Source organism: Eurytemora carolleeae, unplaced genomic scaffold (genome assembly GCF_000591075.1).
Source record: "Eurytemora carolleeae unplaced genomic scaffold, Eaff_2.0 scaffold1, whole genome shotgun sequence".
Taxonomy (NCBI): domain Eukaryota; kingdom Metazoa; phylum Arthropoda; class Copepoda; order Calanoida; family Temoridae; genus Eurytemora; species Eurytemora carolleeae.
In genome coordinates, this window is record NW_019396081.1 from 959,220 (window position 1) to 976,994 (window position 17,775).

The window sequence follows — 17,775 nt, forward strand, 5'->3', positions numbered from 1 at the left end:
TCAAAGGAATTGAGAATTGAGTCTTTGTAACAAATCCCAATATTGGGTTGTTAAGATATAAGGATTTAAAAATCAGAGTTTGTGGCAAAGACTCAATTCCTTTAATACAAAAAAATGAAAATCGCATGGAAAGTTTTTTATTTTGACGATCTGAAGGGTAATAAAAACCAATAACTTCAAAAAGAAAGATTAGTTGTGTGGAAAATTTGAAAATCAATAGTTCAAGGCGCATGAGTATGAAGGCTGTGAGTATATATTTTCAATTAAATTGTGGCATACATTTAACAAAATCTTAAATAAAGAAACAATTTAAGTAATGGACACAAAAAAATACAGGTGAAAAATCTGAGATTGAAATAGTACCCTAGGATGATGGAGCAGCTGTTTTAAGGAGCTGAAATCTCCTGAAATACTGAAAAAGAGATTTTAACTCCTTGCTGAAATACGGTTTTCAAACCACCAAAATGGCAAATGTTTGGCTCTTTAAGAACTTTCAGAGTATTCTTAAGGACATGGCAGCCTTAAGAAAGTATTTAATGATAAGAACATTACTGGCTTGTATTCCATGTCAACTCTGGTTCGTTTTAGATAAAAATGGGAGTCAGCTCGAAATAAGAGACTAATGAGTGATATACAAACATAAAGGTCATATACAAACCTTTAGATTGGTAAATTTTTAATCTTTGAATTTACTGTTTTAGCCCCAATAAATAAAAATTTGCATTTGTGTTTTTTTAGAAACACCCTTTACATTACAAAGAAATATAATTTTTTTAATATCTCATCTGCAAATAAAAAGCTAATGATTGCTGGGATTATGAAACCAAGCTTGATCCCAGCTAGAGTCTATAGACCTGGAAAATAAACTAGGGATGTAAACATTAGTTGTCTAAGCAGAGTAGTAAACTATATGTGTATGCTTGATGTTGAGATATTTCTATTGGATATTGGTGAGATGTCAATAGACCAGAAACTAGGTTCACCTTTATACAACTTTTTCAATATATGTATGTGTACATCTTGTAGAGGATGAAGAGTATATGAAAAGCATACAATTGTTCAAATAAAGTCTAAGTATAAAATTTTGAAATGGACTGCAACAACATGCAATCATTTTAGAGTACCCTCTAAGCTAGGTATGTTATATTGAACTGGGAGTGGAGTATTATAGAATAAAATATCAGGATTCTTTCCATACCTTTAAGACGCTAAATTACGTTTTTATTATTTCTACATAAACTACGAGGACGGATATTTCCGGGGGTCATAATTTCAGTCTAATGCAAAGAATCTATAAACTATTTATAGGTATCAAATAAATTCTGATATTTTTATTTTTATTGTTCAGTATTCGGTAGGAATTAAAGGGAGTATAAAATGTATACCAACCTTTAAGCTTAAGGCATGTATTTCAAACTATTCTTTTTATTTTTCACTTCTGGAGTAAAAAAATCAAAATAAACAACAAATTAATGTAAAATATAAATAAACTGTATATTAGCGTCCACAAGCTACATATTTAGCAGGAGTACATATTCCTAACTCCAGAGTTACTGTTCCTAATAAATAGAAATAATTTAACACACTGTTCACAACACAAGTGACCTTTAATTTAAACAGTTACATGATCTTATTTTTTTGTCAGTTTCCTTCCTTGTTTCGCTGCACACATCCGCAAGTTGTTTTTAAGAATAATCGTAATCAAAAATGATTAACTTTAAGATAGAAAAACGACGATATCTTTTTTTTTGTTCAGAAAAAAGGGTTGCACATGTTTGGAATCTAACTACCAAAACTTCACTCATTTCAAAAGTTCAATTAGTAGTATAAAAGGTGTTCCACGCTTGAATAATCAACAGAAGACAAACTTTAAAAGAATATTTTTGAAGAACTGTTTGATATTCACCTAACCTGTATAATGTGTTGATGTTGATGTTGATGTTGATGTCGTTATAGTACGTGTTGTCATGTAATAAAGAGAAAACCTTGGATGTCGTTCAATCGAAGATTCAAGATCAGCTGAATTGTTTTCACTAAATGCATAAAATTGCTGAAAATGATTTGATTGTTCAAATGAATTTTTCAGTATAAGTATATTTTCTGTTTTATTTAAATCCTGAAGGGTTAGCTCGAAAACAAACCTGTGTATAGCTAGGTGTAATGTATACCTGTACGGTATTGAAGGGTTAGCTCGAAAACAAACCTGTGTATTGCTAGGTGTAATGTATACCTGTACGGTTTTGAAGGGTTAGCTCGAAAACAAACCTGTGTATAGCTAGGTGTAATTTATACCTGTACTGTTTTGAAGGGTTAGCTCGAAAACAAACCTGTGTATTGCTAGGTGTAATGTATACCTGTACGGTTTTGAAGGGTTAGCTGGAAAACAAACCTGTGTATAGCTAGGTGTAATGTATACCTTTACGGGTTTGAAGGGTTAGCTCGAAAAAACCCTGTGTATAGCTAGGTGTAATGTATACCTGTGTATAGCTAGGTGTAATGTATACCTGTGTATAGCTAGGTGTAATGTATACCTGTGTATAGCTAGGTGTAATGTATACCTGTGTATAGCTAGGTGTAATTTATACCTGTGTATAGCTAGGTGTAATGTATACCTGTGTAGTGTGTATAGCTAGGTGTAATGTATACCTGTACGGTTTTGAAGGAAGAATATCTCCGTTATCGGTATCTCTAGGAGAATCTTCAATTGTAGCAGATCTTTTTTTCCGTCCCAGGCATTCAACAATAGGTATTCTTCTCCAACTATACGCTGTTAAACTTCTTACACTGAACAAAATATTAACCTAATCTATTTAATACTAGCTTAAGGGCCACGTGAATTAAAGAAAATTAAATTTTTTTTAAAAATTACAATTTTTGAAAAAAGCATTTTTTTTAAATACAAATTTTATCATTCTTTTTAAATTACATGGTGCAAAATTATATTTTTATGATCTGAAGAAAAGTTTTAATTTGGCCGAATGAATATTTAAAAAAGAAATCTTTTCATTTTTTGATTGTTTATTTCTTTAAACATGTTTTTATGATTCACACCAGTATATTATTTTTTTATTCAATTTTGAAGGAATTTATCACATCTAATATTTCTCGTTGTAGGGTCATTAGGGAACTTTATCGCCCTACAACAGGGCGAACAAGTAACTTTTCACACCTCATCACTACGTTCGGAGTGAAAATACTTTAATTTTGTTCTTAAACAAACTAGAAAAAAATAAAAATCTCGGCAAAAACTTTTTCGCATTTAATAATACCCATTTTAATGACATAAATAGATATTATTATTTATGCGGAAAAAAATAAGATTTTATCAAAAAAAGTGCTGAAAGAAAAGAATGATAGATGCATAAAGAAATTGAGTCTTTGCCACAAACTCAAATTTTCTAATACTGACACCTTTGTAACATGATGGTGTAAATCTTTGATATTTCAAACTCCTTTTACTTGTTCTGACAGAATTTATAGTATGAAATATCTAATGTGTACGACGTTGAGTTGCAGACATATAGGGATTAGAAAATCAGAGTTTGCAACAAATACTCAATTCCCTTGAAGATTGAATGCTGAAATGAAATTTTGTTTACATTTTACTTTAGGTCCGGGAAATCGATGTTTCCATATAATGTTTGTTAATGTAAAACGAGTTCTTAATTCTACTACTTCTTAATATTGAACAGAACTAAAAATATTACTGTAAACTTACATGTGGCATGTCATGTCAGAACTCACAGTTATTAATTCACTTACAACAGTCGGTGGTTGGAGATCTCTAAACAAATTTAGTTAGGGAATATAAAGACATGGGTCTTTCTTCTCGTATTTTAGGTTTCAAATGTTGCTTTTAAATATTTTTTTTATATTTCGACCGGCCTTAAACCTTCCTCGGGGACATGTAAGATGCAGCTAGGCCGGATCGGTTTAGCCGTTTATTGGATACAAACAAACAAACATTATATGTATGTAAAGATTTACAAAATGCATTAATTCAAATATTGTTAAAAAAATCTTACTTATCCTGTAAAGAAATTGTTATCAAACCAAACAGAACCAGATTTTCTATCCACATTTTCAGCATTGTGTTCTTTTCTACAAAACTAAAATGTGTCATATAAGCGGAAGTGTATTGATCTGGTATAGCTATAAGAAGTATTGCCAACATGCTTTCATGAGAATTTTTACACATATCACGTGGCTTACTTGTTCAGCTAATCTAAATACAATTTTGATTTTTCTCCCGTAAAATATCAATTATACTATTGTACTATACAGAGTGTCCCAATAAACATGGGAATTCAGTGACGAATTCGAGATCGTCTTTGTTAAGATCAGCATTGTAATACCTGATTTCAGGAGCCATAATATTATTATGTCTGCTAGAGTTTATTTTATGAAAACGGTAAATGGCTGTGAAGATGTGTTTATAATGCAAGATAAACTGTGAAGACGGCCAAGTTTACACTGTTTTTACACCGTAATGTTCTTGTTTTACTAAGTACAACCGTATGCAGTCAAAACATAAGCAAACAAATTGTAAACATAGCAGACGAAAATCTTACGGTTTTAAGCTTTCTCAGTAGGTATCACTATACTAAATCAAGGAATTATTTATAACGACGATATCGAAATTGTCATTTAATTGCCATGTTTATTGGGACACCCTGTATAACGATATTTCAAAGTTTAAACCGCGTGTCTGGTGCGTGATGTTCAGCTATTCGCTACACTCCTCGGATTTCACAGATTTCACAGATTTAGCAAATAAGCTAAGAAAAAGATATGTATAAAATAGAGAAAAGTGTTTTTTTTCGGTCTAAGGTCGAATACAATAATAGCATTTGCATACAGTAGTAACCATAAAACTTAGGAATAAGAAGACGCTTGTTACACTGAAGTCATTATGCTAAATATGTACACTGTACAATGTACATGAAACACGAAAATTGCACTGAAAACTGAAAGCTGAAAACTTTAGAATGATGGTTATCAAGATTCATGCTTAAACACCTGGTTTTACTAAACCCGAGATTATTTTAAAACGCATCCCGTATCCAAGAAAGAAGTATAAATTCAACCAATCAGCGTATCATGTTAAGATGTACTCTTTAACTTTTGAAAAACCGTTTTTTTTCTGGTGTTAATTGTGTCATATCATTTGAACTAAACATCGATTAAATAAATGTAAGTTTTGGATTAATGTTTGTTAAGACTCGTTTAAAATGATGATAGTCGATCCTAAAATGTGATAAAATATATTTTTTAATAAGTTCATAATAACATGATTAAATTAATATTTGCTTAAATGCTCTAAAAGTCGGCTTGTGAACAGCTGACTTTAATTCAATCGGATATTAGTTCTATCGATATAGTATTGAATCTTTAATTGTTATCAAATGTAACTTTTATACAGTAGGGATATCCAAAAAAGAGGATTAAGAATAAAATCAGATTAAGCGATCAGGATTAAGGATATCTCATTCTAAAGTTTTCAGCTCAGTATAAACTGTCCCATGGCCATAACTTGACAACATCAAAGACACCGTCTTCTTCCCATTAAACAGTTTTATGGGTGCCACTGTACCTTGAAAATTAAGTTTAAAAAAGAAATCTACTATGAAACTGCAGCAAACAAATATTTTAGTCACAGAAAAAAGTCAATTATTATTATAAAGCTTTTTACTCTGCAAATATATATATGTTAGCTATGGCTGGCCAAACAGTTCACCCCGGACTAACCAGAGTGAGCAACATTCGGTTTCTTCTATTTAAAATCAAACGTGTTTTGGTCTATAATTCAACAATCTTTTACTTTACGGATTTGTTTATTCTATACATTTTCATTCAAAATGCATATGCTGGCAAAAAGGTAAAAAAGGAAAAAGGCTTACAGATTATGTTTAATAGGTCAAATTGTCAAATTTCTGGAATATTGACAGAACCGTTAAATCCACGTGAGTTGGAATAAATTGGCTGAATTTTTTTAAGGGATCCCATGAGTACCCCCAGGGTAACAAAGGCTAAAAAATTGAAATGTTTTTGATCGAATTTTTTTTTCAAATAGTTTTCAAAGTTCTACGGAAATATATGATACTATTAAAATACAGATGCAATGAAGACCATCATAGGCTTTCCTATCTTGTAATAACGTACTCACTTGTAATCCTTGCTTCACGAGATCTGTAAGGGAAATGAACCTGTGGTTAGAGAGTCAACTGAAGAGTTTTTAAAGGGAGTGCACGCATTGAATTATCTAACCTACATTTATTTCACAATTAGATTATCAGATTATCAGATCTTTTTTGATTCCGAGGTTTGTTCATGTAAAATATTTAAAACAATGAATCCGAATCAGAGGCGCATACAGGAGGGAGATNATGAATGTTATAATTCCCAGGGGTTTTCCGGCCACAAACAGTGTGTAACGCCCCCCCACCCTGGAAAGAAAATTGTTAAGCCCCCTCCCAGACAAATTTCTGTATACGACCTTGATCCCAATCAACCTCTGTAGAACTTTTTATCTAGCCTGTATTTAAATTGCTTAAAAGACTAGAAAAATATACTATGTAAGATAAAAAACGTAAATAAAGTTATTAACTAAAATTATATAATAAATACTGAATTAAATCTATGACTCTATAGCATCTATAATAATAGAAAGTTTACCCCACTTTCATCATGGTTATGATGATATATGATAAACTATTGATTCAATTTAGTGTCTATGATGATTTATGATAAACTATTGATTTAATTTAGTGCCTATGATATACAGTGAGTTTAAAGTTTAACTAAAGCTTAATAGCATATAAACCGGTTTAAATCAATTTCTGCTGACAGGAACATAGGATAGAAATAAAAATAAAAAGTATACCATTTTCATTTTCAAGAAGGCTCCCTTTAATTATTTACAAGAATCAATATGAAGAATGATGAGTTTGCAGTGCAGAAGAAGGATATTAAAAGTATTTGAGGCCAGATATTCTCGTAAAAACCAATTTCACTTTCATTCTTAGAATTTAGAAAACTTAGATTTGTACTCAGTTATCCTTGTTTACTGGCATCGTACAGTTCGCTTTTACCACATTTTTTTAAAGTAGGTTTATCGGGATTAAAGGGACTATTGATATTTTTTTTCCATGACGGGTTCTCTATAAAAGTTATTTGTGGGTTTCTTTAAACAAAACAATTAGATTCAGTTGTAAGATTTAAACATTTTCTAGGAAGGAAAAACAATATTATCTGGTACTGTGTAAATTATGGACCAGAACAAAGTTCAAAGGGTACCATTGTGAATCGACATACCCCTCTTAAAATAAAGTGTTATTTAAAATTACAACAACAATCCCATTATTTCAGTAATATAATAGAATAAAGGAACTAAAAACCTGATGGTGTATACTTTGACGATATGATCTAGCAAAATTTATAGTTTGAAGTATCAAAGTTTACAACATCAGGATGCAAAGATAAACAATTTATCCCAAAAACACTTGGAATAGAAGACGACTTTCAGACTCAAGTTTAAATAGTTCAATAAATATAAAACACAACAATTGTACTGAATATAAAATTCAGTCGTCTTATCTAGTCTGGACTACCCAGTGTAGAGTCGACCCATGCACGTTTATAAAACAAATGTATCCTGACAAGATCACAGTTGATTTTCTAGCTACAGTAAAACTATTTTCTTCATACCAACATCAAATACGTATCAAACATTGTTTTCCTGTTCTAGAGTTCATTGGAAATTGAAAAATAGAGTTAGAGGCAATCAAGGGTTTGATTAAGATAAAGAGTAAACGGCAATATTAGACCGTCATGAACTTAATGTGTTAATATTATCATCATGATATCTTTTGTAGCTATGTGATGATTAGTCAAAACGGTAAAAATGTCTCTGTTTACTTGACATAAATGGTGAAAGATTTTCTCACCTTTTCAAACTAAATACATATTTAATAAGAAATTTATTTTACAAGGTATGTTTCCCATTCTTTGGGTTTTCTTCCAAGTTTCATGTCCACAGCAGGCAGTTGCTTTAGCCAGGTATATACTTTCAGAACAGTAACTAGCTGCCTCAGCCAGGTATATACTTTCAGAACAGCAGGTAGTTGCTTTAGCCAGGTATATACTTTCAGAAAGTAGGAAGTTGCTTCAATCCAGGTATATACTTTCAGAACAGCAGATAGTTGCTTCAGCCAGGTATATACTTTTAGAACAGTAGGTAGTTGCTTCAACCAGGTATATACTTTCAGTACAGCAGGTAGTTGCTTCAGCCAGTTATATACTTTCAGAACAGCAGGTAGTTGCTTCAACCAGGTATATACTTTTAGAACAGTAGGTAGTTGCTTCAACCAGGTATATACTTTCAGTACAGCAGGTAGTTGCTTCAGCCAGTTATATACTTTCAGAACAGCAGGTAGTTGCTTCAACCAGGTATATACTTTCAGTACAGCAGGTAAGTTGCTGCAGCCAGGTTTAAACTTTCAGAACTGAACTGAAGAATGTAGTTGCTTCAGCCAGGTATATACTTCCAGATTAGCAGGTAGTTGCTTTAGCCAGGTGTATACTTCCAGAACAGCAGGTAGTTGCTTCAACCAGGTATACACTTTTTAAACAGATGGTCATTTCTACAGCCAGTTATACAGATTCAAAATCAGCATTTTTTCTTTCTTTATTTCAACTGAACTATAATGAAATTAGACATTAACGTTTACTTTAATCTAACTGCTTAACACTTTTTTTACCAACGGGGTCCAAATCCAAATGTAGATTTTTAATGATATAAATATTAATTAAAAGTGTTATAATGTCTTCTTTACATAATTTTGCTAATTTTATCCATTGAAGAATAAAAACTGAGATTATACTTTAACTTTGTAATTTCATGAACATAAACTTATTTACAGAAATACAGAATAGTATATTACAAAATAAATAAATATTTATCTTAGTCGAGATTCTAGATTATTCTTCACATCTTCTACTTCAACGGTTGTTATCACAACAACAGATATTACGTTAAAGCAACAAAGCACCTGCTATGTGTAAGTATAGATTATTTTAATATTTTGCCCGTACAAGTGCCAGAGCCCGAAACTTAAGACAGAGTATCGAAATGAAACCCAGTTTCGTGAATGGGGTCAGGCAGTTTTGTAAATACCAATATTTTTGTTAAGAAATATTATTTCATGTGGATTTTTACATTCTCTTTTTGTTTTTTGATTTCTAAAATTAAAATCTACGGGAATGTATGAGACCCCAAAAAGAAAACTCGGGAGTTTTGTTCAACGAAACTCTTTTAAATTTTCGGCTCAGACTGACTATAAGGAAGTCAGGGCAAGTTGTAAATTACAGAGAAAAGAGATTATGTATAGATTATAGACGGCTTAAACGGGACAGTAGACTAAATGAATCATCTCTTTCTTGCTAGATCATTGTGATATGAGTTATACAGGAATTGAGTCTTTGCCACAACATCAAATTTTCTTATTCCTATATCTTATCAACCTGATGGTGTATTCCATTGAAATTTCAAACTTAGATTATTTGAGTGAAGAGAATTCATAGTTGAATTGTAATTGAAATAGTTGCAAAGAAGTAGGTATTGGAAAATCAGAGTTTGTTGCAAAGACTCAATTCCTTTAAAATCTCCTTAAATGGTAAACCTATTGAGCACAAACTTTAAGACTGAAAGGCAACAACTTATGAATTGGATGTTACGCACTCCACTCTAAAAGTTGTATGATTCGTGCCGTTACAACATGAACTGTAAATGCATTCAGTCGTACCGTCCAGTCTGGACTGCCCAGTGTAAAGTTGACCCAGCACGTTTTATGCAACAAATGTAGCCTGGCAAGATCACGGTGCAAAACTTTCCCTAATCGACAGAACTAGTGAAAACTTTTAAATTGCAGGATTTAAGTTTAATTTCTGAGATATACGGGAATTAAACATTAGATAGTTAAAAATAATTTAAAAAATAGCTTTAAAGGACTTAAAATTAATACCCAAGGAGTAGGGGAACCGACGGAGCCTGGTATCAACTAAAAATACTAAAGCTTGACCTCATGATTGATATGATTCATTTCATAATTTTCAGTATTACTGTAATTATTCATATTTTTAGATTCAGAGATTTCAGAGATTATGTATTAACGATATTTATATGTATAACTCGAAATAACTCATGGATACTTAAATCAAAAACAAAACTCTGATGCATCATATCGGACACATTATAATATTTTGGGTCTATCTTTTTCTGGTAAAACTCTCTATGAAACTTGATCACTCTATAAACGCACCAAGCAGTAATGCAATGAATGATTAATGGGGTTTTGTCCGTTGGTATGCTTTTTGACATTCCAGGGGGGGGGGGGGGTAGGGACTGAATCTCCCCGAAGATAATTATTTTAATATTTCCAGGGGGAGGGGTTTAGCCCCCATTGTTGTATACGCCCCTGAATATTTAAGTTTATAATGTCATTTTTAAGGCATCAAAAGTACGGTCCCGCAGGAGGCAGGTTTAGAACTACTTTATGTTCCGGGAGACGGAAAAGATTTTCCGGATTAATAGAAGAAGAAGAAAGTACAAATTTTAAAACTAATTATAACCAGATTCAACCTTCTAGAGTTTCAAGGTGATAAACTTAAACCTAACCCTACAGTCTACAGTCCCTTTAAACTTTACTGTAGGGTCTACAGTCCCTTTAAACTTTACTGTAGGTTCTACAGTCCCTTTAAACTTTACTGTAGAATCTACAGTCCCTTTAAACTTTACTGTTGAGTCTACAGTCCCTTTTAAACTTTACTGTAGGGTCTAAAGTCCCTTTAAAATTTACTGTAGGATCTACAGTCCCTTTAAACTTTACTGTAGGGTCTACAGTCCCTTTAAACTTTACTGTAGGTTTACAATCCCTTTAAACTTTACTGTAGGGTCTACAGTTCCTTTAAACTTTACTTTAGGGTCTACAGTCCCTTTAAACTTTACTGTAGGGTCTACAGTCCCTTTAAACTTTATTGTAGGGTCTAGAGTTCCTTTGAACTTTACTGTAGGGTCTACAGTCCCTTTAAACTTTACTGTAGGGTCTACAGTTCCTTTAAACTTTACTGTAGGATCTACAGTCCCTTTTAAACTTTACTTTAGGATCTACAGTCCCTTTAAACTTTACTGTAAGGTCTACAGTCCCTTTAAACTATTTTTGAATTTGTATTCCTATATATTTTGACAGAAAACTTTATTAAGACATGAAGAATTGGTTGAACCAGGGATGAATGAGTTGAAGTCAGTAGATCGACGAGAAAGAAATGTTTGGTATTACAAAACAATCACGTTCTCAGCTATCCTGACCTCTACAAACACACATACAGTCTACACAAGTAAAAACTATATTTTTTTCACATTTTCCTTAAGTATTTGGAGCAGAATATTTAGTTTTTATAATTTTTATTTTCTTATTTCTATACATCGTTTTCACAAATCATGTTTTATTTAGAAACTATCAGCATTACGCTAGCTGCCTGCACTCCACTCGTATTTAATGAATGTTAGCAAACAACACTATATGTAAATACACTCAAACATTAATTATTATTAGTTGATTTTTACAAGTTAGATATTTATAGGTAAATAGGGTAGGTAAAAACAAGATTAACTATTCTCAAACAATGAATTAGTTCATTTGATCATAAAATTATGCAAAAGACTAAATAATTCGAAAGGATTTTATTTAAATGCGCCCTTAATCTTTTCCAAAGTTTATCAGCATTAACAATAAACGGTTTTAAAATTTTTCCAAAAAATTATCAATTAAATGAAATTGAAGACGACAATAATTCTAAGTTTTCTGAATTCTGTATCTATTTAAATAATCTTGTGCACAAAAATATATGCAAACATATTCGAAATGAATTGGGATTTTAAATAAACATGAGTCGCCAGAAGGCCCGTATGTTTTTTTGACATCTGTAAGATATAATTTAACCAACTAAAAGTCGAAACTTGAAATTCTAGATATTGCTATTTGTAGATAGATGACTTACATGTGGTGTTGATTAAAATCTACTCCACATAAACTAAATATATATCGTGGTCAATCTTGAAGTTTATGTTGGTGACAAGGATTTATTAAACTGATTTCTCGGCGTAACTCTTAGAGAAGTGAATTTTTATAGAGGAGCGATGAAATAAAAGGAGAGAGAAGTAGGAAATTTGTCACAAAAAGTATGTTTATCTATATAACCAGTATATCTTTTTTAATAAAAAATGCTGTTTGCATGTAACGTTCATTTTTTTATTATGAATACGACAAGAGAATCTATGCGTTAAAAGGATAGTTGAAATCAGTTAAAGGTCGTCAATAAAAGGACTTCGTCTATGCAGTCATGTTATTTAAGGAGAACCGAACCGTTTATCTTCCCTTATATCATTTCTAGCTTCGGAACCCAGCTTTGCCTGGCATACTTGACCCTAGGAGATCACGCAGTCGCTAATCATTTTATATCAATCCATCATGATTCTCTCGTAAATGGCGCAAGGATAAGTTCTTACTCTATTGATATATAGTACTCTAAGCTCCAGACACTTCTATTCTTCTTCACATCTACACCAGACAAATAGATCTAATGGTGGTCATATTTCTCACAATCACATATCAGAACACCAGGCAACCAAGTCAGGGGTAGAATGTAAATTTTGTGCCTAAGGTTTATAATAACAATAATCTTTTTATGAAATGAATATTTCCTCACTTACCCCTAGCTCCATTTTTCCCTTCCTAATATGAAACCTTTCTCCTCCTCCTCCCCTTCTTCTTTCTGAGAACCTTTTCCCATTCGGATCCTCTTCCACCGAGGCACCGATCCTATTTTTGGAAACTATTGACTATTTATTGAGTAATAAATGTAAATAATATAATATTTAAATAATATAATATGTAAATAATATAATATGTAAATAATATAATATGTAAATAATATAATATGTAAATAATATAATATGTAAATAATATAATATATAAATAATATAATATTTAAATAATATAATATGTGAATAATATAATATGTAAATAATATAATAGATAAATAATATAATATGTAAATAATATTATATGTAAAACTTTGACTATAGGACCTAGCACAATTCATCGTTTAAAATATCAAAAGGTCTACAGCGTTATGTTTAGAAATTAGAGTTTGAGACAAGTATTCTGTTTCTTTAAGTTTCAATACAATATTGTTTTTCCGTTTTCTGATTTGAAAGATACTTTATGAAGAATAATATTTCAGTTTCAGCTGTTAAAGGTTATTTGAGTTAAAAGATTATTTCGTTTAAGAAAAGCAAAACTTATTCGTTAGAATAAATTCTGACTGAGAAAAAAGTATTAAATATAAAATACAAAAGAATGGCTTTCTAACCTTTACATCTCATAAAGGTCATTTTTTATTCTCCAACCCTCAATTCATTTTTAATAAGCCTCTCCTCTTTACATAAACATTGCATTATACTAATTCATAAAAAAGAAAATATTTCAGGAGTATTGCAGCTATCATAGGAACTGGTTAATTTTTAGAAAACCTGTAATACCGTTTATATTATTGATCTGAGCTGAAAACTTTAGAATGGATAAACTTTAATCCTGACTTCTTGATCCAAATATCCACTGTGGAAACTTTTCATTTTAGTCCTTAATCCACTCTTTTTCTCTCTCCTTGGATATCCGTTAATTTTTTTCTCCAATGAGAATATTTCTGTTCTCTCATTGGTTGCCCGCTTTTCTCTGATTGGCTGCTACAGTTTCTCAGATGATTAAATATTAATTTGAATTTTATCGTTTTTCATACACTTTTAAGATAATCTTGTAAGATTATGTTAATCTGGAGATTAAGAAAAAGAGTGGATTAAGCCTTAATCCCGATATCCACCATTCAAAAGTTCCCAGCTCAGATCATACAGGTTTTAAGGGTACTGTTGTGAATCGGATAAAGACCTCTTTATATGAAGCTGGTCACTTGAAATTTTATCGATTGTCCCTTTAAACTGTTTTCCCCTTTTCATTTTCTCAGTATATTGAGATATGAAGATGTTTAATATATTGAGAGAAGAATGTGAAGAGTGCTTATCCTTCATACTTTTCTAACATATAAATATATTTATATCCATCTTTATATTTACATTATTTAGAAATATATTATCTGGGCTTATATTGGTTTTCAGTATCTAGTATATACTCATACAAGAAAAAGAGGGATCATTTTTCCACAGTGTGTCCCGATAAACATGGGAATTAAGTGACGACTTCTAGATCGTCTTCTAGATCGTACTTTGTAACATCTAATTTCATATGTCATAATAAATCTGCGTCTTCCAGAGTATATTTCTTGTTTTATTAAACTGCAAAATTATTAATGTACAATCAAAACTTCTAAACTCCCATTTTTTGGAACATTATGTTTAGTTTGCTTTTTACTAAAAAAAATAGTAAATTCACTATGTTTAATCTTAAATGATTAGCCCGGCTTACAGGGTTTAAAGGAGGTGCAGAGGTATATAGAACTGCGTATAAAAGTTGTAAACAAAGATTATAAATTCTAAATATTTTTGAATTTATTCTAAAATATGAATTTCATATTTATGAACATTGTAAGAATATTGTATTTGAGTTTGAATATTTAATACCATATCAGAAAGTATCTGTACATAGATATATGCAATATTTTAATATTTGACCCTCCATTTGTGCTCTATTCACAACAATACCCTTTAAACCTTTAACTGATGAAAGATGTCGGACTTATACCTTGTAAATTTTCAGAAACGCTTGTTTAATCTAGATAAATAAATAGATAAATAGATAAATAAATGAAAGATGTCGGACTAATACCTTGTAAATTTTCAGAAACGCTTGTTTAATCTAGATAAATAAATAGATAAATAGATAAATAGATAAATAAATGAAAGATGTCGGACTAATACTTTGTAAATTTTCAGAAACGCTCGTTTAATCTAGATAAATAAATAGATAAATAGATAAATAGATAAATAAATGAAAGATGTCGGACTAATACCTTGTAAATTTTCAGAAACGCTTGTTGAACAATTTGCAGCAAGCTATTAATATTTTAAAAATATTTAAATCAAGATAAATAAATATTTCTATTCGAATTTTGGAGGTTCGAACACTATTTGAGAGATAACGCACATAGTTCGATAAACAGTCTAAGGTTATTGAGGTACACGATTTTAAACGAAACCACAAATATTTTTGCTTTTGTAATCCTGATGTTCATACTTTATTGCAATATCTTCTCAAATAAATGGGATTTGCCTCAATATTATTTGTTTTAATCTCCTCCCACAGCAGCACATAAATTTTACGCATCAGAAATGGCGGAACTAGCAGCATAACAAAATTGTTGAACTTGTATTGGAGTTGAATCCCCCCAATATCAACAATTTATAGAAAATAGAAGATATAGGATTCAAACCTAATATCAATATTTTACAGATTTACCAAACTACGAAGCTTAAAGCCTCTTTGTTCAAAGGATTGTAAATTTTAGATGGGGGGGGGGGGGTTAAATTGGGTCAATGATGAACGGAAAGAAACGCGTGTTAGATAGGAAGAAATACTCAAAGTTGAAAAAATAACAAAAAGAAATGACCTTTATATTATCCATCTTTATTCGATTTATTTTTCAGAAATTAATTAGATATTATTTTTTATGCTTTAATAATCAATAGAAAAAGTTTATATTTGTATTTTGTAATAAATACAAAATTAAAAATATTAAAGTATTAAACTAAGTTATGATTAATCATTACGTCACAGGTAGAAGTTGCTAAATCAGCTGATTTTCTATTTTTACCTGACCCGCTCAGCGCAACCGGCTTTCCCTCCTCTAAACTGGGAAGTTGCAACTTTTACTTTCAGTAATCTTGTTTAAATTAAAAGGCAACTTTAATAACGTAAGTTATTTAGCAGTTCCTTGTCTTGCTATTTGATAATTGATATTTCTTAATACCCTACAATTGAAAATTAATATTAATTACTATAGTTGCATCATTCTTACTAAACTAGCTTTCATTTCCCCCTCTTTCCCCCACTAGTTCGACTACTCAGTTTGACTATTCATTCAGAGCATAGAGAAAAGCAGAATACATGGCTCGACAAACCTCCGGGCCCTCGGAGGCATCAAAGTATCCTCCGACAGAGTTCAGCTTGAAATATGCCAAGGTTCTGGCTCCGAACGGGAAGCTAGTGAGCCCTGAAGAATGTTTTGGTGAAGGTGGATTATATAACAAGGATGTTGAAGAAAAAACAAGGAAGGATGAATTTTAACAACGAATTTCTGTTTTACAATCCCCCCCCTCCCCCACTCCACAGCCAATCAAAATAACTCCCTGACTTCTCTCATGAAAATATTAATCCGATTGGTTCCCATATGTCCTTTCTCAACCCAGTGCATGTCGAGATTTAAAAATAGAAACGTATACTTTTTAAGATATGATAAAATTATTATTTGATGAATTATCCATTGAAATATTAGCATTGTGTTGTTATATTTTGATTTTCCACTCTTTTATGATAAGGTAGAAGAACGTTAATGTTACAATTTTTGTAAAACGTAACATTCTTCGATTTTCATATCTTAGCATGGCAATTCTGAAACAGAAGGTCACTGTGATTCAAGTAACCCTTTCAACCCTTTTTCTGAACAACAATAAAGAATAATTCCATTGGGGTTGACCCTTCTTTGTTGAACTACGTTGACGTAAGGGGTTCAACTGAGTCTACGTAGTTCAACTATTTCTCGCAATTTATTGAATTTCCTCCCAATGGATAATTTAATCCTTTTTTAATGGAATCAAGAATATGGCTAACAATCTCTTTAAACCCCAGTTTTTTAATGGAATCAAGAATATGGCTAACAATCTCTTTAAACCCCAGTTTTTGAATGGAATCAAGAATATGGCTAACAATCTCTTTAAACCCCAGTTTTTGAATGGAATCAAGAATATGGCTAATAATCTCTTTAAACCCCAGTTTTTTAATGGAATCAAGAATATGACTAACAATCTCTTTAAACCCCAGTTTTTTAATGGAATCAAGAATATGGCTAACAATCTCTTTAAACCCCAGTTTTTGAATGGAATTAAGAATATGGCTAACAATCTCTTTAAACCCCAGTTTTTGAATGGAATTAAGAATATGGCTAACAATCTCTTTAAACCCCAGTTGAAGAACTTCTCTGTTCTCTAGGTTAGCGTTCAAGGTTACAATGAAGAAACTAGAGAAGTATAATGTCGCGAGCGACAAGAATAAAGAAAATCTGAAAACAGCCAGGAAAACAACATATTTTCGAAAATTTCAAAAGAATCACAAACTTCTGAACAGTTTAATAAATCACAAACTTCTGAACAGTTTAATAAATCACAAACTTCTGAACAGTTTGATAAATCACAAACTTCTGAACAGTTTAATAAACCACAAACTTCTGAACAGTATGATAAATGTATTTTGAAGATCTATATGTTGTTTGTTATGTTTAGAGTTGATCAGGTGGTAGAATGCTTCCCAAACACGTTGCTTAAGCTTCTACCAAACACTATCTCAAAAACAAAATGGTCAAAAAAATCCAAGGAAAATTTAAACATTAAAAAGTGCAATTTTGAATTACGAAGGAGAGAATCATCGTAATATACTCTGTATACATTGTTAGCAAATAGCAGAAATAATTCCTCCCCCCCCCCCNNNCCCC

The 17,775-nt window shown here is 31.3% G+C and overlaps 3 protein-coding genes across 3 annotated transcripts; 2 read left to right on the forward strand and 1 right to left on the reverse strand.

The window, feature by feature from the left end:
* Positions 1–784: 784 nt before the first annotated feature.
* On the reverse strand, positions 785–4,191 carry LOC111716976 (uncharacterized). The gene is made up of 5 exons (XM_023492494.1): positions 4,026–4,191; positions 3,719–3,784; positions 2,647–2,784; positions 1,912–2,033; positions 785–1,559 (listed from the first exon to the last, which is right to left on the reverse strand). Exons 1-5 carry the CDS (start codon positions 4,172–4,174, stop codon positions 1,498–1,500), a joined length of 537 nt encoding a protein of 178 aa, XP_023348262.1. The 5' UTR covers positions 4,175–4,191; the 3' UTR covers positions 785–1,497.
* Positions 4,192–7,075: 2,884 nt separating this feature from the next.
* Positions 7,076–11,603, forward strand: LOC111717130 (uncharacterized). The gene is made up of 6 exons (XM_023492641.1): positions 7,076–7,105; positions 7,992–8,058; positions 8,967–9,059; positions 10,509–10,655; positions 11,261–11,394; positions 11,511–11,603. The coding sequence occupies exons 2-6, from the start codon at positions 7,994–7,996 to the stop codon at positions 11,564–11,566; spliced, it is 495 nt and encodes a 164-aa protein (XP_023348409.1). The 5' UTR covers positions 7,076–7,105; positions 7,992–7,993; the 3' UTR covers positions 11,567–11,603.
* A 4,503-nt stretch (positions 11,604–16,106) lies between these two features.
* On the forward strand, positions 16,107–17,720 carry LOC111716909 (uncharacterized). The gene is made up of 3 exons (XM_023492421.1): positions 16,107–16,339; positions 17,277–17,360; positions 17,567–17,720. The coding sequence occupies exons 1-3, from the start codon at positions 16,176–16,178 to the stop codon at positions 17,712–17,714; spliced, it is 396 nt and encodes a 131-aa protein (XP_023348189.1). The 5' UTR covers positions 16,107–16,175; the 3' UTR covers positions 17,715–17,720.
* The last annotated feature ends 55 nt before the right edge of the window (positions 17,721–17,775 follow it).

Excerpts from the sequence above, each read along its gene's own strand:
- LOC111716976 (XM_023492494.1), bottom strand. The coding sequence starts at position 4,174 with ATGTTGGCAATACTTCTTATAGCTATACCAGATCAATACACTTCCGCT. Across the intron at positions 3,785-4,025 it reads ACAATTTCTTTACAGGATAA|AGATCTCCAACCACCGACTG; the intron begins GTAAGATTTTTT and ends AAATTTGTTTAG. Across the intron at positions 2,785-3,718 it reads TCTGACATGACATGCCACAT|TGTAAGAAGTTTAACAGCGT; the intron begins GTAAGTTTACAG and ends TATTTTGTTCAG.
- LOC111717130 (XM_023492641.1), top strand. The coding sequence starts at position 7,994 with ATGTTTCCCATTCTTTGGGTTTTCTTCCAAGTTTCATGTCCACAGCAG. Across the intron at positions 8,059-8,966 it reads CAGGCAGTTGCTTTAGCCAG|TCGAGATTCTAGATTATTCT; the intron begins GTATATACTTTC and ends TATTTATCTTAG. Across the intron at positions 11,395-11,510 it reads CACACATACAGTCTACACAA|AAACTATCAGCATTACGCTA; the intron begins GTAAAAACTATA and ends TGTTTTATTTAG.
- LOC111716909 (XM_023492421.1), top strand. The coding sequence starts at position 16,176 with ATGGCTCGACAAACCTCCGGGCCCTCGGAGGCATCAAAGTATCCTCCG. Across the intron at positions 16,340-17,276 it reads GATGTTGAAGAAAAAACAAG|GTTAGCGTTCAAGGTTACAA; the intron begins GAAGGATGAATT and ends TCTGTTCTCTAG. Across the intron at positions 17,361-17,566 it reads GAAAATCTGAAAACAGCCAG|AGTTGATCAGGTGGTAGAAT; the intron begins GAAAACAACATA and ends TGTTATGTTTAG.